General features: G+C 38.4%; 1 protein-coding gene across 1 annotated transcript in view; it reads left to right on the top strand.

Annotated features, from left to right (window-relative positions):
* LOC139738734 (exportin-7-like) overlaps positions 1–25,506 on the top strand; it is a 39,707-nt gene extending 14,201 nt beyond the window's left edge. Inside the window, exons 10-27 of the mRNA XM_071649375.1 lie at positions 189–308; positions 991–1,137; positions 7,016–7,252; positions 8,006–8,129; positions 12,186–12,291; positions 13,424–13,559; positions 14,021–14,094; positions 14,936–15,080; positions 15,585–15,815; positions 16,329–16,417; positions 17,326–17,516; positions 18,386–18,440; positions 18,973–19,132; positions 20,088–20,226; positions 21,079–21,251; positions 22,107–22,205; positions 22,997–23,124; positions 24,164–25,506. Of these exons, the coding sequence (XP_071505476.1) occupies positions 189–308; positions 991–1,137; positions 7,016–7,252; positions 8,006–8,129; positions 12,186–12,291; positions 13,424–13,559; positions 14,021–14,094; positions 14,936–15,080; positions 15,585–15,815; positions 16,329–16,417; positions 17,326–17,516; positions 18,386–18,440; positions 18,973–19,132; positions 20,088–20,226; positions 21,079–21,251; positions 22,107–22,205; positions 22,997–23,124; positions 24,164–24,293 (2,484 nt within the window). The 3' untranslated portion in view covers positions 24,294–25,506. The remainder of the gene's footprint in view (positions 1–188; positions 309–990; positions 1,138–7,015; positions 7,253–8,005; positions 8,130–12,185; positions 12,292–13,423; positions 13,560–14,020; positions 14,095–14,935; positions 15,081–15,584; positions 15,816–16,328; positions 16,418–17,325; positions 17,517–18,385; positions 18,441–18,972; positions 19,133–20,087; positions 20,227–21,078; positions 21,252–22,106; positions 22,206–22,996; positions 23,125–24,163) is intronic.
* Positions 25,507–25,714: the final 208 nt, after the last annotated feature.

The raw sequence follows: 25,714 nt of genomic DNA, 5'->3' as shown, positions 1-25,714 counted from the left end.
CTTGATAAAACGGGGCCCTGGTTTAACTATGCAGGGTTGGAGGAATGTGAAATAAGCGCACAATACAGTTTTTTGTGACATAGTATATTTTGAGTTTTTGAGTGACCGCAACGAGATGATACTGTCTTTTTTGTGTGTGAGTTTTATGAATCTTTTTGGTGTTTCCAACATCATTGTTTCATTTGCAGGCACTCTCATGTCTTGTCCAGATAGCGTCTGTGAGGAGATCGCTTTTCAACAATTCAGAGAGGGCAAAGTTCTTGTCACAGCTAGTTAGTGGGGTCAGAGGGATTTTGGAGAACCCACAGGTGAGATATAGTGTTTGTGTGTCTGTCTGTGTGTGTATGTGTGTGATCTGATACATTTGAGATTTGTCGGTGGATTTTGGGACTAATAGAACCAAGCCCATTCTATATGTTTGGAGCTCCAGTGGCACAAATCAAACTTCAATAATTAAAAAGTGAGTTATTTTTTCTTCAAAGCAGATGGGTCATAAATCATTAGTTTTTTCAAGGTAAGCTATAATTGTTTGAATCTAGAACTCTCCAGGGCAGTCTCCCATACGTAAAATCCATGCACCACATAACATTACATCCACTGGCTCTCTCGGATGAGAAGAGGAAGATCATTGTAGCACACCCATCATTTGGCATGCTTTGGCATCTTCAGAAGTGGTTGCATGGCATTGATCATAATCCAATTCTTGGGGCATGTTTTGCTTTGCTCAATCCTGTGAGATCATGATGGTACAGCACATTTATTATGTGATTTGCTGATCTCAGACAAGTGATGAAACCGCCATGGAAATTTTCCTCTTTGGATGGATTTGTAGTGGGATGGTGTACTCCACCATCTAACAGTTAAAACCAAATTACTCTTTTTCTTCTTCAAGCTCAAGTCTGTTGTATATATCAAGAGAATAGCAAAAACAAAACAGAATAATTACAGAATTGTAACACATTTCCATTCTCCTCTGTTTTATCCCCTCAGGGTCTTTCAGAAGCAAGCAACTACCATGAATTCTGTCGGTTATTGGCGAGATTAAAGTCAAACTATCAACTGGGAGAACTGGTAAAGGTGGATGACTACACAGAAGTCATAGCCCTCATTGCAAAGTTCACTGTATCAAGTTTGCAGGTGAGTCTGCTCATGACAGTCTGGTCTTCAATTAAACTGTCATATCGTCTGTTGAGAATGAGAAGGGCGTTAAGTGGTCTTGAACACTATGGGTTTTGTGGCAACTTAACGCCCTTATCATTCTCAACAGACGATATGATGCTATATATCTAGCAAATCCAATTTTCCGCAAATTGGGACTTCCTAACAATTTTGTTAATGGTTAAAATATGCAATCGTGGAGTACAGCAATGGCAGGAGAGTTGTACATGTTCACATTCATGTTGGGATGAGAGCAATTTTTTTTTCATGTTTCAAAATTGATGAATAGCACCCAACTGGCAAAGCGCAAGAAAAATATAAACTCCTCAAAATACATGCCGTATACAGTACTTCCTACAAATGTGAGTTGGCTCCTTTTGAAGTAACGGGAAATTTCAATTTCCCATTATGTAATGAGGCTTTTATTATGAATACGTATTTACAATGTATGTTAATTGCACAAATATATTCATAAACTTTAAAGATAATAAAAAGTTTTGGTACCTCAAAAGCTTCCCTGAATTTCCTTGTCTTGGTTTGTGTTTCGGGTTAAAGTACGTTGTCTGTGAGAATTACTCGCCCCAAAGTGCTTTCATGTCGGACGTCATAGAGAGCTGACCATTTTACTGATCATAATACAGCTATTTTTGCCAAGTCCATTTCTTCATTTTCTTCACAAGTGTTGTATATCATAGTGCAGTGTTATTTTTTGACGAAAGAACCAAACATTCCATGGAGGAAATGCCGACTTTGTGAAAAATACTTGCACGTTCAAGCGGATCCAGAGAGTGACCACTATGATTTGTGCCACCCCGTAGTCCCACCTGGCGCAGCGTACGTCCACTTCTCATCCCACACTTGAACTATATACTACGACCATTTTCTGTTCCAAGGTTGATTATCTAGAGAAGGTACTGTATCATTGCTGCAATATTTTATTCCTTATTGAATCATTCCCTCTCATGTTTGAACTATGTGGTAAACATCGGTCGATCTCTTCGCGAAATGTATCATCTTGGACATGTTGTGGTAACGGTCGGCGTGAAATATGATACTTGTGAATTACCGTGATTACCAAATTTGCAATGACGCAGAATGAAACCCACACATTTCACTTATTGTTATTTTGACTGACCCTCTGCTTGTCTGATTATCTGCTTCTTCATCATCATATCTTGAAATATTTTGTATTCTTCTTCTTGGAACATCGCCTAACATGGCTTCGACTAGATCCCAAGCCAACATAGAGGCTATCGCTGTACATGCCATGCAAGAGTACTTGCAAAGCGATGCATTCTTTGAAGCCATTGAAAAGGCCCTTGAAAAGGGAATCAACAAACAATTGGGGAAATTTGCTGACCGATTAGCGAGCTTAGAGAAACGCAATGTGGAAATAATGACGAGGCTGGAGAAGAGTGAAAGTGCCACAATGGAGAACGAAGTCGCCATTCAGGCCAAGGCAAGTGAGATTGATTGCCTGAATAGCCAGCTCGCTTCGCAGGCAGATTCCATCCACAACCTCCAGCTCTCCATCAACGAAATGGAACAATACTCTAGACGAAATTGCCTGAAGTTCTACGGTGTTCCTGAGGGCAACAATGAAAGCACCGACGATCTCATCTGCAATTTGGTATCCCAGCGACTGAAGGTGCCTTTGTCTGTGACCGACTTGGACCGATCTCACCGAATCGCTCCGAGACACACTCAGCCTGGTGCCAAATCTTCATCGTCCACCGCAGATGGCGCTAAACCAAGGGCACGTCCGCGTGTCATCATCGCCAAGTTCCACTCGTACAAAACACGAACGGCAGTGCTGCGCGCACGGAAGAAGCTTGCGGGCACAGGCATGGGGATCGACGAGGCACTCACGGCACAGAACCAGCAGCTACTGTGGGACGCGAAAAAACACACGAAAGTGAAGGAGGCTTGGGCCTCAGACGGGCGCATTGTCGTACTCTTGCCCGCCACAAATGGGAAGTCAGTGAAGAAGGTGATTAGGGGCAGGGACGAATTGGTCAAATTATGAATTACACTAAAAAAAAGTACATGCCAAGTGATATATTGCGATTTGTCATTGGTCAATTTTTGATAGCTTTCTCTTTGTTTTGCTAAACTACATTGTGACAATTTGATGATTATTTTTTCACATTTATATGTACATGCTCTGTTGTCTTTTTGCTCTGTTTCAGTGATTACAATTTTGATATATTGATCTTCGTCTGTTGTTGATGTTGTTTGTTCTAACGTTTTGAGGTATTGTTTCTGTATGTCACACTCAGTAAGTACATTACAATCTGATTTTTTTGGCTCTGACGAAACAAGTACTGGTTATGTAGAAAATTATAATTCATTTAATAATTTACCATTTTTTGGCGTCAGCGATGAGGAGTTTGTAAATTTCGATAAGCACGCAGAAAAGGAAACGGATTATCTCAATCTGGGAAGCAGATTTCAGTTTAACTTATATGATGGTGATGATAATTTGATTTATGATGTAAGAAGTGTAGATTATGTAACTGATGCTGAATTTAATGTTAAAGTAAATAAAGTAGATGTAAATTTAAGTTTTATACATATAAATGCACGAAGTTTATTACGCAACTTTGATAAAGTTTGCGGTTTTCTTGCGTGCCTTGATTTTTCTTTTTCTATAATAGGCATATCTGAAACATGGATATCTCCTGGCTTGCCGCTTTCTTTTGATATTGACGGGTATGATTTTATACATTCTGACAGGTCTTCAGGTAGAGGAGGGGGCGTTGCAATGTTCATCAGGAAAGATTTGAAATATAGAGTCTGTAAACCAATGCAAAAATGTGAAGGGCTTGAATCTCTTTGTATTGAATTATTATCTGGAATTTGTAAGCATAATATTGTTCAAGTTTTGTACCGTCAGCCGAAATGTAATGTGCAATCATTTATTGCTTATTTTGAAACATTTTTAAATCATGAATTTATTAAAGATAAATCTGTATTTATTATGGGAGATTTCAATATCAACATACTTAATGCGTATAATATTTCTTATGTAAGTGATTTTGTTAATTTGTTGTTTTCAGCCGGTGTGTATCCATTAGTAGATAAGCCTACCCGTATTCAAGGAAACTCTGCTTCTCTTATAGATAATATAATGACAAATGTTGTAAATAAATCTATTCATTCTGGAATTTTTTTGACTGATATGACAGATCATTTTCCAATTTATAGCAGTTTTTAGTAATTATCGACCCATTTCAATTCTACCTTGTTTTTCTAAAATCCTCGAAAGAGTAATGTATAATAGATTTTATAAGTTTTTATTGTCCAAAAATGTTTTATATCCGAGTCAGTATGGTTTCCGAAAATGTTTTTCAACTGAAATGGCTATTACTGAAATACAAGACCGAATAATCAATGAAATAAATGTTAATAAAAATGTAATAGGAATATTTATGGATCTTTCAAAGGCTTTCGATTCTCTTTCCCATTTTATTTTATTAAAGAAATTAGAGTATTATGGTATCAGAGGTATTTGTTTGAAGTGGTTTAAGTCTTATCTCTCTGGTAGAATGCAATATACTGTTTTTGATTCTGTTTCTTCTGATTTTAAAACGATTTGCACCGGGGTCCCACAGGGGTCGATTTTAGGTCCTTTGCTTTTTTTGCTTTATATCAATGATATTGTTAATTCTTGCCCTGATTTTGATTTCATTTTGTATGCTGATGACACCACTATTCTTGCTTCACATAGTAATATAGATATTTTATATGATATTGTGAATAAAAATGTGTTTAAAATTGTGAAATGGTTTCAGTGCAACAAACTGTCATTAAATGTAGATAAAACTAATTATATGTTATTTCATAAGAAGAAGGGAAATGTGCAATTCACAAATGACATAAAAATATATGGAAAGCCAATAACTCGATGTAAATCAGTTCAGTTTTTAGGTATTATTCTGGATGAAAATATTGACTGGCGTGAACACATAGAAAATGTATGCAGAAAAGTTGCGCAGTTTGTAGGTGTTTTAAATCGTTTGAAGTTTGAATTGCCATCTTTTGTTTTATTTTCTCTTTACAATTCTTTTATATTGCCTCATTTGTTGTATTGTAATGTCGTATGGGGAAACACTTTTAATTCCAGACTTGATAAGTTATTCAAATTACAAAAGAAAGCAATTCGTAATGTTACAAAATCTCCATATTTAGCTCACACTTCTCAGTTATTTAAACGATTGAATACACTTAAGCTGCACGATATAAATAAACTTCAAATAATTTCTTTCATGCAACGCTTCCACACAGATACACTCTCTCCTTACATCATTAATATGTTTACATTAAATTCAAATATACACACTCATAACACACAGAGCTGCAATAAAGTTCATCAATGGAAATGTCGTAGTACGAAATTAAAACAAACTCTTCGTCATACAGGACCAGTTTTTTGGAATGCAATTATTAACCCAGATAATTATAATAAGCAACATAATAATTTATTCAAGAAGCAGTATAAAAGACATCTTTTATCTTTTTATTAAGATAGCATTGATGTATCTAACAATTCTTTCTATGTTCATTTCGTTTTTTGTTGTTTTTTTGTGTCTGATGTTCGTTTGTGTATCTTCTGTATAAAACTGATTTATGATTTTTGAAAACAACTTTGATTCCAATTCTACATGATTTGTAACAACGGTGTATGCGCGCCTACAGGCCTTATTGGCTTTTTATGTGTACACCATTTTCCATTTTACTTGTTGCCTTTTGTATTCTGGAATTCATGACTGTAATTCTGATGTTGTTGTGGTTTCTTTTACATGTCATTGTTGTTTATGTTCATCTGTAACACCGAATGCTTCATGTTGTTTTATTGTGATTGAAATGGAAATAAACGAATTGAATTGAAAAAAAAAAAATGTCTTAGTAATCATGCAGTAATGGTTTCGTACCAGAGCCGACGCTGACCAGCGTCGATAAATATTGTACGAAACCACTGACTGCGACCAGCAGCGTGCAGCCCATTGTACGCATAGCTAACTGCGACCAGCAGCCCCATACGCAGAGCGTAATGGGGCTTCGCATTGTAGCATTCAGGATCATGACAGATTTAGTATCGCGGGTAAATGTCAACTTAAAATCCAAAAATTTCTTCGATTTGAAGACTTACCAATTAAGTTGAAGTATTGAAAACAGGCTTCGAACAACGTTTGGTTCTGCCAATAGTCCCTTTCTGTTCGAATTGATGACTGAATGTGACTCGGTCGAGAGGACCTTGGGAGAGCTACATACACTGGATACTATGGCCAGCGCATGCGCACACAAACATCTTATCCGTTCATGGATTTGAAATTTGTGTGCGGACTGCATATGATGTGTTCGCAGGCACTGGCTGTAGTATTCAGTGTACTGTATGTAGCTCTCCTAAGGTCCTGTCGACCGAGTCACATTCAGTCATCAATTCGAACAGAAAGGGACTATAGGCAGAACCAAACGTTGCCCGAAGCCTGTTTTCAATACTTCAACTTAATTGGTAAGTCTTCAAATTGAAGAATTTATGGGATTTGAAGTTGACATTTACCCTGCGATACTAAATCTGTCATGATCCTGAATGCTACAATGCGAAGCCCGATTACGCTATGCGTATGGGACTGCTGGTCGCTATGCGTATGGGGCTGCTGGTCGCAGTTAATTGCATGATTACTAAGACATGAGAGCACTTTGGGGCGAGTAAGTCTCACAGTGTTAGTTATATGAAAGGTACTTTAACCTGAAACACAAACTAAGGCAAGGAAATTCAAGGACACTTTTGAGGTACCAAAACTTTTTATTATCTTTAAAGTTGTCTAAGTTGTCACTTCCCATCTTCTTTTAGGCCCCAGTGTGGCAGTTTGCACCCAACAGTATTCACTACCTACTGACGCTATGGCAACGGATGGTGGCGTCGGTACCCTATGTCAAAGCCACGGAGCCGCACCTCCTGGAAGTCTACACGCCGGAGGTCTCCAAGGCCTACATCACATCTCGTCTAGACTCAGTAACCATGGTGATTCGGGATGGGCTCGAAGATCCCCTGGATGACACTGGGATGGTGCAACAGCAGTTGGAGCAGGTACTCCTAAGAGAAAACTTATTACTTTGTTTTTAGCTTTGGCAGAGTAGTAGTGCCTACAGCATTACGTGAATCGGATGGTTTTCTTTTAATCTGTGCGTGATTGATTCTTGTTCTCGAAACAAGTGAATGACTTGAGTAATTGAAATAAACTGATGTGTGTAGAAATGATGAATTGATGATATTGCCGGTCATGAGGTCAAGTGTCAGTGGCTGTAATTTTGTGATGTTGTCATGGTAGCTATGTTATACGCATGAACTCTCATGGTTAGAAACGACAATGTAGGCAGAAGCATATCAGTCTACATTGTGGTGTTGAATGATGCAATGCTTATAGCTCGCTAAAGTTAAATACTGGAGTGAGCTGTTACGACCGATTTTAGTCCATCGTCTGCCGTGCGATATGTTATTTGTAAAACATCTTTCACCATTTGTCATCCTCCATTTTTGTAACGTTTTAATAATTTTATAACACTTGTAACTGTGTAAACTAAGAATGCCCAGGCAGATCTCTATTGGATATGTTTCACATTAATGTCATTATCATTTACTTGGCACTTTTTTTGTACTTTCCAATCAGAAGGTAGTAGTGGTATGCTTAACCAAAAAACCAGCTGCAAACATAAAAAATTCAGGATGTAGAGACTCGTGTCTGATTGTGATGAGTCGCATTGTGTTCCTTTTCCCCTAAAAAAAGTCATGTGAAATCTACATATTAAGATGCATTGGGTATTTCTTTTGTTACAAATGCAGCTTTCAACGATAGGTCGGTGTGAGTATGAGAAGACGTGTGCGCTTCTCATTCAGCTCTTTGACCAGTCAGCGCAGGAGTATCAGAAGACCTTGCCCTCCAGTGTTGATATGGCCATCCAAGAAGGTAAGCAAGTTTGTTCCTAGATCGTTTCTTTTCTTTCTTCCTTTTTTTTTCCCTTATTGTTTGACGTAGAAGGGACGTAGCACATGCATGCTTTTGTAATGAGCAGAATGACTCGTGTACGACATGGGGCTCAAAGAATGAAGAGTGGTCAAGCCATGCCAATTGGTTGCCTGGTCCAGCTTACATGGTGTCTCTTTCGCCCCCCTTTTTTTTTAAATCAGTAGATTAGGTAAACCTGAAGACCTGGTAGCATGGGGATACTACGGAGTGGGGAGACTGGCCCGGCTCGATTATATTTGAGAAACCCTGTAACAAAAATTGTGTACGGCTTTATCATTGATCTGTTACAGCCTAAGAATCTTGACTGGAATCAACCATTAATGATGAGGGAACATTTCAAAGTACATATTCGCTAACAGGCTGCACACTATCCCATTTTTGTCTACTGGTCCAACCTGTCTGTCGGACCAGTAGGTGCCCAGTTTTTCCATGCATTACTGGTCCATTCCTGAAATAGTTACTGGTCGGACAGTGATGTTTACTGGTCAGGGACTGTTGGCCAGTGCCAGCGTGCAGCGTTGCGTGAGCACACACACACACAGCCAAAGACTGTTCACTGGAGTGGACCGTTACCACTGGGCGTACATTTCGAAGTACATATTCGCTGATGGGCACGATGTGCAGTTTTCGAAAGTGCTGCGGGTAGGCAACGAATGAAGATCAATTCGATCATACCGCCCATATTCCCCTATGCTACCGGGTCTTTCAACGGCATGTCAGTCAGTGTGTTCATTAGTAAACGACGTGGTGTAGCTTCCATGGCATAGATCTCAGATCCCATGCTAAGTCCTCTACCCACTTTTAAAAACTATAACAAACAAACAGAAAACAAATCAAGAAATCAAAAACTTTGGAAAGTAAAGGTTCTATTGGATAGAGGATAGCTTGATACGGGAAGAATGACTGTTTGCAACTCATTTTAGGAAATGTAACCTAAGAGTAAAGATTTTACGTTATTGTCGGTGTCCAGCATACAAATGGTTTGGTTCGTATTCATCTAGCTTCATTAGCAGGTTGTACATTGTATGGTAATATGATTATAATCTGACACCATGATTGTAACTCTTGGAAGTTCCACGAGGAACTGTTGCACACATACACCCCCCACACGCTCACACATCATATTAATTGGTCTAAAACATTTACATCACATGATAGATCAGTTATTGCCACGTGGATAACATAAAATGCATATATCTTCTCTCATGATATTTTTTTTCCATCGTACGTATGTGTGTATTCTCTTTGTTCATTCAAAGGGATGCAGTTAGGTCTAATTGAAGACTTGAGCATGTGTCGTAGGTTCCATTAGTGTGTTAATTTCAAAGTCATTGAAGATGAATTATGCCAACAGGAACTTGGGTTTCCACTGGCAACAATTCGCTTGTTCCGCTACAAAAAACAAAGAAACGAAACAAAATATAGAAAATGCATAAATCTTCTTTCGTGACGTTTTCGATATTGGTCTCACTTGTCAGTTGTTGTATGCTTGCCAGTTCCAATTATGGAAGTCTTAGATAGGAAATGGTGTACTGAATATCTTTTCACACTTACTAATGATACAAATGTATGATTATGCTACTCAAGTGTTAAAGTCTTTTCATCGGTTACCCATTTAGTGTCCCTTATATATTCAGGCATTTGTTGCTCACTTTTCATTTCATTGTGAATTTGATTCTTGCACAAGGATATAAAACTTACGTGATCAACACTGCTAAGTGTTGGTTTCTTTCTTGCAAAGCCTCAACCTAAAACTAAAAATAAAAACGAAAGGGGAGAGAGAGAATGTTCTGCTCATTATTCATAATTTGATTATGAATACTAGTTATCACTCACTGTTTACTGTAAACGTCAATGTTTTCGCGCAATTAATTTTTCGCGCTGAGCGGCTCGAAAACATATTCGCGGGTTCTTAAATTCGCGCTCCGCAGCGGGTTAATACACAGTCTCTGTTTTCATCCAGCGATGCCAGCGTACGATAAGCGACGTAGTGAGCGCCGCGAGTGCGAGTACAAGCGCTCAACTACGTAGTACATGTGTATTTTACTCGATACATGTACTGTAGTACTAGTACTAGTACTGTAGTCGCGGGGATGTAGCACACTCGTCCAATCGGCCATGGGCTCGGTGCGTGCGGTGCGTGCGATGATACAGCTATATACGTAAACATGTCTGTACTACGTAGCTGTATCATCGACGAAGCGCACACAATACAGGCCGTTCAAAATGTGCATAGAAAATTGTGAAGATATATTCGCGCGTTTTTGAATTCGCGCTAGCCGAACGTAGCGCGAAATCCGCGAAAATTAATGTACCGCGAAAATTTCCACGTTTACAGTACCTGTATGAAACAACTGCATTGAATATGACCTAGATGTGATTGTGAAGTAAATGCACTGGCAGCCATTCCACCCATTCTTAGAGATGTCATAAGCATTGTGTACATCTTAAAGTGTCAAATACATAACAGTTATTGTTGAATGATTACCAATATAATACATCGCAGAATATATATTGTACTCATCTACTCATGAGAGTTTCACAGTAAAGATTGGCATCCATTTGAAATAACCTTAATTATTTTTTTTTTTATATAGGTCTTTTCCTTATGAAGATGTGTTAAATGTCCCACAGGCATGGGGAAAAGAAAAACGTGTGGCAAAATGTAGAAAATAGACAGAAAGGGTGCCTGGGTGTGGTGAAATTGATACTAAAATTGCTGGGATATGCTTTTGCTTACAGGGGACCTCTGCTATGGGAATGCCAGCTGTTTAAACATGAAATCAGAAAGCACTGTACTGTAGGATCAGCATGTTGTACATGATATGCTGGCATCTATTGTCAAATCCATGCAAACAAGATTCAGATCATTTTGGTTAGCAAGTATGCAGAGTCTTAAATGCGAATGTTTGAATGCATTTTCTATTTTTTAGAGTTCTCTGGCAGCAATATTAATGTTATGTTTAAATGTAACGTTTTTATTGATTAAAAAGGTTTCCTGGGACAATCCAATTCTTCCAACATAAATTTTGTTTTGTTTCTGTGTCCCTATTTCGTATGCCAGAATTGTGTTTTTCTGACAGTGAATTCCAATCATAAGCCAATGGAGTAAAATTGAATCAAAGGAGATTCTGAGTTTTTGATCAAGCAGAATCTTCAGAAGATTCAGCCAGAATAGAAAGCACAAGCCCCATTTTTAGATGTTATAACATTGGCAAGATAATCATTTCAGACAAATAAATGTTGAACATCTTTTAGGTTCATAGCTGCTTCTGCTTGTCTTTGATGCGCATGCAATATGGTACTCGGTATTCACAACAGTGATAGATCATCCTGTTTCTTTAAAGTAACCCATAGAAAGAGCTGTCGAAGATATTTTTTGACCAGTCAAGGTGAACTCTTTATGCTGGATGGTTTTAATTTCAGATGTCACTGTCTTTGCAAGTAGAGTGCATTGAACCAAGTATAACCTCATCTCGTACTCTTTTGTTTAATCCTTCCCAACACCACTTCCCCTCTTTGCTTTATCATCTTGTCTTCACTTTGCCCTCTTTCCAATCTTTGTCCGTCGTCCAATATCCTCTTGATTTCTTGTCTGCTGCATGTTATCTACCCCCCTTCCATTTTCGTTTCCTCATGTGTGTCTGACATGATCTGGCTGTGAGCTTATGCTGTTCGCTGATACCTCAATACCCCTTACCTCATTCAATTTCCTCTACAATTGAAAATCTTTTGCATGATGCTATTCTTTCCTTTACCCATCCCTCACTGCTTCTATTTCCATCCTACCATATTATGATGACTGTTTCTCACACCTGAGTATTGCTCCCTCTCCATTTCATCCTCACCCCCTTCCTTTATTTTTGTACACCATATGTTTTTTTTGTTTCTACCCCATCTGTCGCCATTTTATCTTAGTTCTCGTTGCCCCCCTTTCTTGATTCTTGTTTGTTGTTCACTGCATCCCTCTGTGGTCTCTTGTATCCGCGGGGACAGGTCGGTTGACTTGGCTGGTGTATATCATTGGTGCAGTGATCGGTGGTCGGGTCTCTTTCACAAGTGCTGATGAACACGATGGGCTTGATGGGGAATTAGTCTGCAGGTAACTAAATGCAAGTATGCTTGTTTTAACAGTAATGTTGTTATGGAGAGTACATCAAAGCGATACTGGAGAAAGGGTCCTGGGTACCATTTTTCATTCTTTTCTTTTTTTCCTGCAACCAGCCAGCTGTTAGGCAGAACAAACAGAAACAGAAAGATAAGATCTAGGTCCATTTCATGTTATTAATATTTGATTTGAAAAGTAAAGAACAATGTGTTACATCGTATTCATGAAAAGGCGATAGACATGGGATATCATTATGCAACCTGGTTGTCATGCAACTAGTTTCAGCATTCTTTTTCTTAGTACTGTGGAGTTTTGTTTTTATCTTCAAATGCTGGTACTGGTGGAATGGTGATAGACCTTTTAACATTTATTGATGATAAATTTGTTTTCCATTGCCAATTATTTCAACACTCAATTACCATGTCACCTGCATTAATTAAACTTAAACTTCGCATATACGATATATGGATATAGGATGCTGTTAAAAAAATGTACAGATAGATCTGTTACAAATATTTGTCATTCAAGTTTTTGCTCTGCTCATATATGTACATTTGGTTGTATTATAGATTACATTTTAGTTGTATGATCATTAAAAAATTATTTGGTTTAGTAGTGACCTCTGTTTTTAGAATGATAATGATATAAACGATAAATGATAAAAAAAGGCTGCAAAAAGCAACCCAGACTGCAGATTTGTGTAATTGCTGGTATGATGATGAATGATATAGCTATCAAAGTTTTTATTAAGAAAAGTAGGAAATAGTCTGAATATTTGAAGGTATACTGTATACATTTGAATATCAATACAGCTTTTACGATAATTGTCATTTTTTTTTTTTTTTTGAGGGGATGAAAATTCACACACACTGCATTTGATTTCTTATCAAAATGGTAACCACTGAAGACCTATTAAAGTGTAGGTCTCCCTTTTGTTTTTAATACCATAGTTTATAACTCTGTAAGTTTTATTTTGTACATATGAATTTGTTCAGCATGGTCAGAGCGTTAGGCAAAAGAACAGACTGTGTGTGTATGTGTGTGTGTGAGTTGTGCCTGCTGAGTGACCCCTACCAGAGTTGTGTTTGGTCATTCCATGCCCTGTACGCAATTACTCTCGCCGCAGAGTTCTCCAGCTAATGAACTTGACCGATGCCAAACTGTCCCACGGTGGCTGTGAGAAGCTGGATATTGCCATGCTGAGCTTCTTCGAGCAATTCACCAAGATCTATCTCGGCCACCAGATTCAGAAGTCATCCAAGGTGAGTTCCAGCCTACCATGCCATCTTAGATGGCAGAAGAAGCATGTTTACTGTAGCATAAGTTGCAGCTGGCGTAGGTCCAAGTTGAGCTGGTGCAGATTGTGGTATCCCATGATACTTTAATCAAAAATATTCACGTCCAGCAGCTCCTTTCATGCAGAAACTCTGAAAGTGTGATGTGTCCATTCCTTTTTGAAAACTCCTTTGAAAAAAGAAGGAAAACACAGTGTAGCTCCTTATTCTTTATTTCTAAATATATTCTCAGTATGTTTTGTGCAAATTTGTGATGAAAGAAAGATATTTTTTGTGATATTGGCAAAAGTATAATGCAATTTTTATTTTATTTTTTTTTTTAATTTGCCATGTAAATGTGGTGAAGGAGGGAGGATGGGGTGTCAGTGTTTTGAGGGTGTGATAAGAAGAAGTCAAAGAGTGAATATTTACCATCTTTTCTTCAACAGCTGTACAGAACTCTGTCCCAGGTGCTTGGTCTTCAGGATGAGTCTATGGTGTTGAGTGTATTCATTGGCAAAATGTGAGTAAGCCATCTACTTCCTGTTACAATTTGTATGTTCTTTTTAGCGACTTCAGTTACTTGTTAAGTGTGGTAAACCACACCAAATCAGCTAGAATCATTCAAAATAATTTGATAAAATTCTATGTTAGGCAGCCGATCATTTAGGAAATGATTAGGATGGAATTTTGACTGAACCTCAGATATCTGTTTTATGTGAGTTAATGCACTGGTGCCAACGTTGTAACAGGAAAATAGTGATATAAGGCCATTCATCTGTTAGATTTTGGGCTTAAATTAGTTTGTAAGTTGTGGTGTATGTGCCTGCATGCATGAAGTTTACATACAAGAAGTAAGAAACAAGGATACTTGATAGGCAATGTTATGATACCAAATTTATGTAGTGAAATCAGCTGTCACATACACAGTATTACTCTTGACAGCATTAAGTAAAAAAGGGGTGTCAGTCAATTATGAGATGGTAGTTCATTGGAAATTACATATAGAATTGTATATGAATTAGAATATGCTAAGTATTGCAACAAAATAGTGCTGCATTAAGTTTCATTTGATAATGCCTCTGAACTCTAATCAGGCTGGACTTTTTGGCTGTGCTGAGTCTGGGGGATATGGGTTAGGGTTTTCAGACTTAACTTTGTTATGCCTCTCCTTCAAGTGTTACAGGTACATATAGCGCTAACATTATGTAGTTCCTTTGAGTTTATAATTTGCTCGTTTGGCAAAGTTTGATGGCATTATCGATGTATGGGACAAGGATAAATGTGGTATAATTGTCAGTGAGGTGGTAATATCTAGCGGATGAGCGTTAGCAAGGTTTGTGTTTTGCCCTCTACTCATCCAGCATCACAAACCTGAAGTACTGGGGGAGAAGCGAACCCATCATATCCAAGACATTGCAGCTGCTCAACGACCTCTCAGTGGGCTACAGCAGCGTGAGGAAGCTGGTCAAATTGGAAGCCGTTCAATTCATGCTGGCAAATCACACGGTGAGTCTTTGAGCAAGAGGGAATCTTATGGTGGATTTGAGCACTCTCCTAAAGCGTACCATACCATATCGAGCCAAAAGTGAACCCCTTCCGAAAGGATACCATACTACTGCACCAGAAGTTGGCGAGAGAAGAATTCATGTAACACTTACTCCATCACAATACAAAGACACCTGTATGTAGCGTGCCGTAGGCACACGAGGTGAATATGTTGGTTCCTACAAAACGTGACCCCTGTAACTGGAGTCCAAAAATAGCTCATGAGGTACGCTTTCTCCACAGAGCACTCGAACTCTTTCAACCTGGCTTGATATGGTATGGTACACATTGGTTTGGTTTGATTCCCTTCACTTTTTGAGTGCCTGAACACAGCCTTGGATGACAGTACAGAGTCCACTGTCGTTTTGATTTTACAATGTGCATCTCATTACTAAATGCGTGATATGGTTCCAGCTAATTCAAATTTAATCACTCTCTCTTCTTTCCTACTTCGTCTGTGAACAGAGTGACCATTTTCCGTTCCTCGGGGCGAACGGGACGTTGTCGGTGCACGACATGAGGTGTCGGTCCACGTTCTACACCGCCCTGGGCAGACTGTTGCTAGTAGACCTTGGAGAGGATGAGGAACGGTTCGAGACATTCATGATGCCACTGACCACGGCCTTCCAGTATGTTGGCAACCAGCTGAACAATGCGAAGACTGGCTCTGGGGTCTGGAACGAAGCAGAGACAAAGGTGAGAGACAGTCGCCATTGCTGTGATTAAAATTATATGGGAATCGTGCCCTTTCATTTCCTAAATTTATTTGCATTTTGATACATGTGGAAAGCCCTTTCATAGTTGGCAGTTACAAAACAAGAAATTTGACAAACTAGCTTTTAAAATAAAAGTATTCTTCGAGACATTTGTGACTGTTAAAGCAGTTTGTAGTTATGTTGTGTCTGTGTTACTACATACTTGTCTTTGTGTTGGAGTAGGCTATTCTTTCGATAAGGTACTTAATCATTCCACTTTACTTCTTATTTCATTGTCTTTGTGAGCTATGTGAATAGCTATTCGAACTTAAGTTTGTTTGTAGTATCTCATTTTTAAGGTAGAGTTGAATCGAATAATGGATAGGAAATTGATTTTATTTTGGAAATTTTGTACACTGAAAGAGATAAATGTAAATCACTTCATTGTCTGTTTCATAATGCATCTCCTTTATTATTCAATCTTTTTTTTCTCCTTCTAAATTTTGTCATTCAGAGGACGTTGATTGGGCTGGCCCGAGATATCAGAGGTATTGCCTTTGCTTTCAACACAAAGACAAGCTACATGATGCTCTTTGACTGGATGTATCCTTTCACAATTTCCTGCATGTAGATGCTAAAATGTGACTCTTCATAACACCCATTTTTTTTTTCTATAGTCACCAGCTCACCCTAGTAAAAAAATGCCAAAACATTTAGATGATGCAAAAAAAAAAAAAACATATCCGGAAGTTCCCACAAATAAGTTTTATCATGGTAGGTAGCTAATTTTATGACAAGTTGTGCATTTTTTCACATCTACAGGAGATTCATGATGTAAATGCTTGGAAAAGGTGACATAATGTTCAAGTCACAATGACATACTGTGTACAACATGTTTCCCTGCTTCCCTTCCTTACCCGGCAAATGAGTGCCTCTACTCTCAGAATGGGCAAGATTTAATGCCAATTTTGTGGTAATACTGATTCCATTAAAAAAAAAAAACAATTTTGTTCAGTTTGTCTAGGCCCTGTTTTATGAAGAGTTAAAATTGACTATATAGTTGATTTCAACTGTAAGTCTATGGCAGCCTGTGTGGTAAGGAAATTTAAAATCGATTCTATCTTTCCATAAAACGGGGCCTACTTTTTTTCCTCCTTATTAGTGTTGATATGATATATATTACCCTTTTGAACTTGAGGTTTCTTACAATGTTAGTGTCCACTTGTTAAAGGTAGCAGTCAATTTCACACTATTTCACATCGGTGTGGGCAAAGGCATTGTGTATTTATGGATGTTAACCTGCAAAGTAGGATGATACAGAGATGAAATCACACAGGCAACAGAAGACACACATTTTCACACACTACACACAAATTCACATATAAGGAAATCTGCTGGCATTTAAGTGATTTTTGAAGAGGGACGGCCATGGACAGTCTAGGGGCTTCCGGGGTTAAACTCTTGTTGCTATGACAAAGTCATCATCCTTAACCATACCGTCCTCCGATCAGCTACCCCGCCTACACACCCGTCCTCCTGAGTGCCATAGAGCTCTGGTATCACGACCCCTCCGTGACCACGCCCCTCCTCAAGCTGATGGCCGAGCTGGTGCAGAACCGCTCGCAGAGACTCCAGTTTGACGTGTCCTCGCCAAACGGCATCCTCCTCTTCAGGGAGACCAGCAAGATGATGGTTGCATATGGTATGCAGAGATATCAACCAATACGATTTTTTAGTGTTTAGCATGATAAAGGAGTGAAATACAGTGATACAAAATCGCCTTTTGAAAGTACAACTTTTCATCTCTCGAGTAAAAGGAAAAAACAAAATGAAGCCAGTACAAACTGCGGAACACTGCAGAAAACGCTTACAAAATGTTGAATGACGAGTGTAAGTGGGCGGGGAAATATGTGGATGTTTTACAATTTTCTTACTAATGTTGATGAATTACCAACATTTTGTTTGCCCGTTCTTTCCAGGGAAAGATTTCTTCTGCTGACATTTTACTGGCCCAGGGCCAGCATGCTAGTGGGAGTATCAAGGTCTCATGAAAATCTGATTTCTTGTCAAAAATCTGATTTTTTAGGATATTCCATCTGTTTTGTTTTGTTGTTGTTGTTTTATGTCAAGAAGTGGACATCTCTGGGTGTACCTTGCCAGTCAACTTTCCACACAGGTCCACATCCACGAAATAAGACAAACTTTGGGTGATGGATATCATTTGTAGATGCTTTTCCAGACAGCTAAAAACCAGTAAAATGGGCAATATTTCTACAGTGGGAAGACTTTGTGTAAAGAAGTGTATATTGTGTCAAACAGGTTCATACATGCGTGTGGATATGACATGTGGATAATGACCAGGATGCAAACAGGAGTAATATCACTCATGTGATATAAATCTTCTTTTAGTTACATGTATAAATCATTATGGATCATATATCTGTAGTGTTTCTAACTGAGTAGGTGTAATTTGTACATAAAATTAAGAATGTGATGTGTGATGTTTGTTCCTAAAGGAGTCCATGGCTCTACTTACACTGTCTTTCTGCATTTTTTTTTTTCCATCAACAGGTTCAAGATTACTTACTCTTCATGACATTCCAAAGGACCAGATCTATCAGATGAAATATCCTTTACCAGAAACAGGAATGGAAGTAGTTATCAAGCCAAGAAGACTTGGAGAATAATGGATAAACCATGTTTGTTATGAGTGCATGTTAACTTTAAAGAAGAAAAAAGAAAATGAAATAACATATCAACAGATAATCAAATTCAGAAAATAAAATTCTGTGAGTGACTTGTCAAAAATCATTGTGACATGATGCTGTTATTGCTTGAACAATGAAATGTGCAATATAGTGAATCTTCAAGACAGTGACTGTGCACAAAATATATATTGTATGTGTGTATTAATCTAGTCCACAGGCTCAATTTTTTTTCATTGATGTTCTGTCTGTTGACACACAAAAAAGGGATTATTTAATATTGTGATAAAGTTTCCTAAACCTTATTTTCAAAAACAAACAAACAAACAAACAAACGAACAAACAAACTAAAGCAAGAACAAAACCAAGCATTTATGTGTTTTAGGATAGTGAAAGACACTGTTTACTTACTGCTGTCATTAAAATCTTCGGATTCCTTAACACACCCCTCACGCTGAAGGGCATTGCTGTGTGTTTCTCAATGCTCAAGGCTGCCCTCTCTGGCAGCTATGTCAACTTCGGCGTATTCCGTCTCTACGGTGACAGCGCCCTCGATGAAGCTCTGCAGATGTTTGTCAAACTGCTCTTGTCTATTCCTCTCAGCAATCTGCTGGTGAGTCCAATGGAATGAAAAGCGCTTCTGCAGTGATACAGCTCTGCGATATAAGATCACAAGTTAAGGGATAAGCAGCAGCTTCTTAACTCTTTTTGTGTCAGGAACTTTGGACAGTGTGTACAATGCTGTGGGCTTTTCGTAGCCAATCAGCACTCAAATCACATAATAGGGTTAATAATGTAGTCAAAGTCTAGTATTGTCCTGGTACTGTTATAAAAGAATTTAGCCTCTTTTCTGTAATGCCAAAATTCACATTATTTTTGAAAGGCATTTCCTTATCTTACTGTTCTTGCAATGAAAATTTGTGTGATGTCTTGTATTTCCACTTCTTTGTTCTGGTCTCCATGTTCCAATCTTGCTTAGAAGGGAGGCTTATCCATTGCTACATTTTGGGCATGTTTTAATTTCTCTGCTGTGTGAATAGTGAGAGGTACGACAACTGTGTTTTGCCATAAGCCTATCTATTTCCAAGATGCTCATGATATATACCATGCATGAAGAATGACTTATTTTCAGTCTGTCATTGATAACATGTCTTTCATTACATAAACTGCAGAAAGGCAAATGTTTAGTTTTGCTATTCCAGTGCTGTCCACCACTCTATTTCACCAAATGAAATAAATGTTGTTCGCACAAAAGGGTTATTACACAGTTTGTATGTTTATGGTTTTTTTTAAATATTTCATTTTATCTACTGTATGTTGATTTCTGTATAATAGTCTTGTAACTATATATTATCTTTTTATGCTTGTATTGTTTTGTGTGCTATACTTGCTTGTGATTTTTATGAAGTCTATCGTATTCTAGTGTTTTATCATGCATTTGTACATAGGGCTCCCCTGGGAATCAGTTGATAAGCTGACGGGACTACGCTGTTTAAATATGACTGAATAGTATTAAGTAAATGAATAATATACATTATCTCTCACCGTATGCCATTGTCACCACCCAGGACTACCCCAAGCTGAGTGGGTCCTACTATGTGCTTCTGGAGTGCCTGGCCCAAGACCACATGGGCTTTATCAGCAGTCTGGAACCACAAGTCTTCCTCCACGTCCTCTCCTCAGTGTCTGAAGGCCTCACAGCGCTAGGTCAGTCTGCACCAAGTCACTGAGGGGTATTAGCCTCTTTGTGCAAAGCATGATTTACTTTATACACCCTGTATTTCGCGAGTCTGAATTTTCGCGAATCGGGAATTCCCGACGATTTCGCGAGTGGTTAAATTCGCGATCGTGGAGTCCTGCACTGAACGGAGAAGGGTACCCGCGTACGTCACATTCACATCGGGATCAGAGTCAATATTTTTGTGTGTCTTTAATTTCGCGAATAGGACCTGACTCACGAAATATTCAGCATACACAGTAGATCACAAAAACACAGGAGTTTAAAATGATCGTTAGTCATCTTTGTTCCTTTAGGGATTTTTTTTGATTCACTTTAAGTAATGTAAGAAATTTGAGAGGAATCAAGGATAATTCTCATTTTATTGTGCAAAACATGAAGAAATTAATGTGTATTTGAGGTTTGCATACGCACCCTAAGGCATGTGTTCTGCTTGGGCGAAGCTGATGAAATAGACAAAAGGCTTCTATATTGGGGAAATTGGGCAATTTTCAGCATGCATGTATGAGTGGAAATCACTGATCTCTATTGAAGAACAAGATCCATGGTAGAAATGAGCTGCTTGGCTGAGGTTTGCACTCTCAGAGTGTTTTTCTATTTCACAAAGTTGCTGGAAATGGTAGAACTTAATTTTAGATTTGAAAGTATCAAGGTAGTCACAATTCCGAAATTGGATTGGTGGTGACCTCGGCAAACGTGTAGCAGCCGAGGAGAAGGCTGTATCCCCGAGTGTTTTCTCTCTGGAAGGCCTGTGCGACTCCTTTTGCGTGATCAACGGGAGAGTTACAATGGGATCTATGTATTGGTCTGTTTGTTTGTAGATACCATGGTGTGCACCAGCTGCTGCGCCATCCTGGATCACATCGTGACCTTCCTCTTCAAGCAGCTGACCAAAGGGGGGAAGCCGGGGGTCACCAACAGCTGGCACAAGAGCGGCGGCGACAGCAAGAACTTTAGTAACCTCCTGGACGTACCAAGGGACCTCCTGAGACAGGTCAGCAGCCCCAGAGTGACAGCAACAAAAGATTACTGTAAAAGTGGAAATTTTTGCGGTGTTGACATTTTCGCACATTTCGCGTAACCAAAAGCTAGCGCAAAAATAAAAGCACGTGAATATTTTTGCTTGCCATATGTTCCAGTAGTTGATGTCTTGATTCCGCGGAACTAAAAACACGCAAAACTCTTCTTAACCTGCCAAGCGCGAAAAATTAGTGGCGCAAAAATATCCACTTTTACAGTACCCCATCTTTTCCCCTGAAAAAAACAAAAAATGAACTCAAATATGACATTTTTACCTCAACGGAATATCTGTTAGGAATTACTGAAACGTTTGTATGCTTGTATTGTGTGTTTACAAATTTTGGCATCAGTGATATGAAGTTGATTTTACCGTTGCAGGCAGCATATTCCTGTTGCAGTGCATGAACCCTAATGAATTACTTGTTATTAGCTATACACTCACACAAGTTTAAAAATTCCTTTCTGTATACAACAGTGAAAAAAAAAAGTTCAATACATGGCACTTCCTTTATAATGAATACGTTTATAACAAAATTCCTGTTACAACAAAGTAAAAATTTATTCTGAAACAGTATCTGCTCTCTGTTTTTTACTGTTCAGTTGTTTGTTATAAAAAAAATAGATATAATTAAAGGAAACTGCTAGTCCTGAGGCTTTCATTATAAAGGGAGTCCACTGTATTTCACATTATCGGGACTGATCTACCGTTGTCAGTAAGTAATATCAATGAATTATCATTTAGGTATGTTTACCTTTTTTTCCCCCAGAAATAATAAGACAACTTTGTAGAAACAAGTAATTAACACCATGACTTCTCTTTTTTTACCAGATGCTGTCAACAGTACTGAACATCATCATGTTTGAGGAGTGTAGGAATCAGTGGTCCATGTCACGACCACTCCTTGGACTCATCCTTCTCAATGAAGACGTAAGGAATCAGTATTTCTTGCAGATTGAAGGATACAATCATACTTTAAATGTGTCAACATACATTTCATGGAAAAGGTTTCAAATTCACTCATGATTGAAGAATGATTACTCTGGTAATGCACATTGGGCACAAAAAAAAACAGTTTAGGATTTAAAAAAGGAATGTTACATTTTACATGAATGTTGAGACATTTCTAATTTGTTGTAAGATTTCGGAGAGATAAAAATAACAAAAGTAGTCATTGATTCACTCTTTTTATATCTTTTTCTTACACCTGTACTAGCTTGTGCTGACTGGTGTGTTGTGTTTGCCATTTGAACACCCTGCTCAAAATAAACAAATCAGATATTATTCTTGTAGGTGCTTTGTTTTTATGAGGGGGAGGAGGGGAGGACTTCCCACATTTGTAAAAGAGAAAATAAAGCATTGCTCTGTGGAACACAGGTTATGAATGATATAGTAACACTTACCATAAATCTTGTATTTAGAATACTACAATGGACCTTTTTCACTTTACCTCCTCCTGTGTGTCTGGAATTTGCATCAGTTAGCCCACAATGCAAATACTAGACTGATCAGCCTTAACCAATGCCACCAGAGGCATGGAATGAATTCTTGTCAAAAACAAAAGCTTGGAAACAGTCTGACCTGTATAATCTTGACAACTTTCTATTCAAAGGTGTATAGATTATAATACCATTGTTGCTGCTCAATGATGATTTAAAAAAAAAAAAAATCTATTTCATAAGGTTGTCCAATGATGTATATTTTGTTTGTGTGTCTTCCAGTATTTCCAAGAATTCCAGCAGTCGGTGATCAGTGCCCAGCCCCCTGAGAAGCAGCAAGACATGCTGCTGTGCTTCAAGAACCTCATGGACGGTATCGAGAGGAACCTCAGGACGAAAAACAGGGATAGGTGAGACAAGACACATGTGCATACTTCACTTTTTATGTCCCATGTGATGTGTAGACAGCTTGCCCTTTTGTGTTAAGTTTGTGTGTTTTGCTCAAGCTGGAAAAAAAAGAATTAAAAATGAAATAAAATTTTGGTAGGGAAGAGTGCAAGAAAAGATTATGACAACAGACATCTCATCTGAAGTCATTTACTATTTTGTAGTTTTTATGCCTCCGCCACGAAGTGTAGCTAGAGGCATTATGTTTTCGGGTTGTCCGTCCTTACGTCCGTCCCAGTGATTCTCTCAGGAATTTTAGGGTCATAGGGTCAAAGGTCTAGGGTCAAAGGCCAAGTTTAAATGCAAAAATTTTACTATTTAATACTGAAATTACACTTTTTCTTCATACCTTGAAAGTTACTCAGTGCATAGATTTATAAAAGGGTCAAAAGACAAGTAAAAATCCTCATATCCCCAAATACCTGCACTCTTAGGCAGTATAGCCATCCATCCAAGTAAACCTAGTTCAAGGAAAGTGAACATTCAGCACATTTGTGACAAACCTGTCATTTTAAATATTTTGCCAGTTATGTGAAACTGTCATCACACATTGTCAAGACATTGTACTATAGACCTATTAAAAGAACCATGCATTATGGCAGAGGCATACCAGTCGCCATAGCGGCATTTCTAGTTTTTAGTATGAATTAGCTCTGAGTAGAAAGGCCACTAGTACTTTTTTTACTGAGATGCTCTGCAACTGTTGCATTTAGTTACAAGTGATTGTTCAATTGATACCAGTTGATTATGTATGCATTACTAGTAAAATGTACTTACAGTGAAATATATCTTGTCAAAATGATACACATGAAAAGGTTGGCAAACACCAGTAGTTTCTGTGACCGCTACATCTTGTTTGGAATCAAATGACCCAAATGTTTGAATCCCATCTCAACGAAATGCATGTTGTAGTGTTGAGCACTTCTTATTAGTATACAAAGGCAAAAGTGTCCAAGAATGTATGACATTGTGTTATTTCTTGAATTTTCTTTGACTCCACAGGTTCACTCAGAATCTGTCGGTATTCAGGAGAGATGTGAACGACTCCCTGAGAACGTCGCACACGTCGGGAAGCAACGGGAACGGGAGCACAGCGGGCAACTCAACAGTCTCAGTGGATATGATGAGTTAACACTGAAGGGAATTTATCGGACTGGTGCGAGAGAGAGAGCGTGTGAGAGTATGATTTCAGGGCTTGCTCCTATCAAACTTCTGGATGTACCATCAAATGAGAGTAATATATGCTATTTGGAGAGTGAGTATATACGTACGCATGTATCCTTGTGAAACAGGGGATGTTACACTGTAGGTATACCGGGCATATGTAAGCATTCTGTGTGTGTTTGTGTTTCATGTGTTGAACAGAAAGAAAAAGGAAAGCTCGGGTTTCTTGAGATAGCGCATACTGTAAACAATGGCATTTAGAGAAAGGTTGTTGAGGTCAGGGAAACTGTAGCAATCTATATCAACTTGGTAAGTATCAGATTGGTGGAAAGGTAAACAGAACAATATGTGTGGGGAATGGACTCAATTTATGGATATTTCAGCTTAGCAATCACTTCATAAGTGGATATCTATTTATGCATTGCTTGATATGGTCATTTTTTTTTTTAATGATTATTTTGCAGTAATCAATTACAATTCTGATGGCACATATTCACTTCTAGCTTTGTTGAACTTGCAGCAGGTGCTGAGGTCATCAGGCACCTAGTGTTTTTCAAGTCGACCAGAAATCTGAATACGTTATGGAAGTTGAGTACAGTCAACCTTGCCTAAGTTTAATCTATTTGGACTGAAGAAATAGCTTCATCCTGGAGAAAATTTGACTTATGAGGTGTCAAGATCAATAGAATATAAACAGAATCCACATTGAGGACTTGAAAAGGCCTTCGACTTGGGCGATTATTCAACTTATGCAAGGTCGACTTACGCAAGGTTGACTGTGTTTCAAAAATAATGATAATCGACAGGTCAATGCAGTTTAATTGATAGGTTGTCTTAAGCCTTAAGGGGGAATGGAAGAGTTTATCGATGCCATTGTGTGGGATATATTTTGACAGTCCCTCTGATAGTGCAGCTGTCGTTGATAACCGAATTTTGCACAAGGAAATAGGAAGCGATGAATCCCCATTGTTTGATATCTGCTCCATTCTAAGCACACTCAGAGCTTTCATACATGAACATTATGGTCAAACGTAGTATATTGATTTGTAAGGGGGTTGTGCATATCCTCCGTGCGTCTTCGATATTACCTACAAAGCATTCAACAGCTGCTGTCGTCATCAATCTAGTATTCTAAACAAATTATGCAAGTATGGTAAATAGGGTGGTTTGTTGGTTCTTGTTTACATAGGTATTTGTAGTTTATTCAATGAGATTTGGCGTAACTGATTGAGGTTTGCATTGATTCAGTGTAACTGAACAAATAACACGGAGTGTGCCTCATCGGTGTTCCTAGTGTTGCATCATGTCACAAAGTCCAAACAGAAACACTGCGGCCAAGACGTGTTTTGGGAGTGACTATGATTTTTGTTTGCCATGAATAGGTTGAGT

Source organism: Diadema antillarum, unplaced genomic scaffold (assembly GCF_040938485.1).
Source record: "Diadema antillarum isolate AM-2024a unplaced genomic scaffold, OU_Dant_1.0 seq00000766_RagTag, whole genome shotgun sequence".
In the NCBI taxonomy this organism is placed as follows: domain Eukaryota; kingdom Metazoa; phylum Echinodermata; class Echinoidea; order Diadematoida; family Diadematidae; genus Diadema; species Diadema antillarum.
The sequence above is the reverse complement of the archived record's forward strand: the minus strand, read 5'-3'. Positions and strand labels throughout refer to the sequence as shown.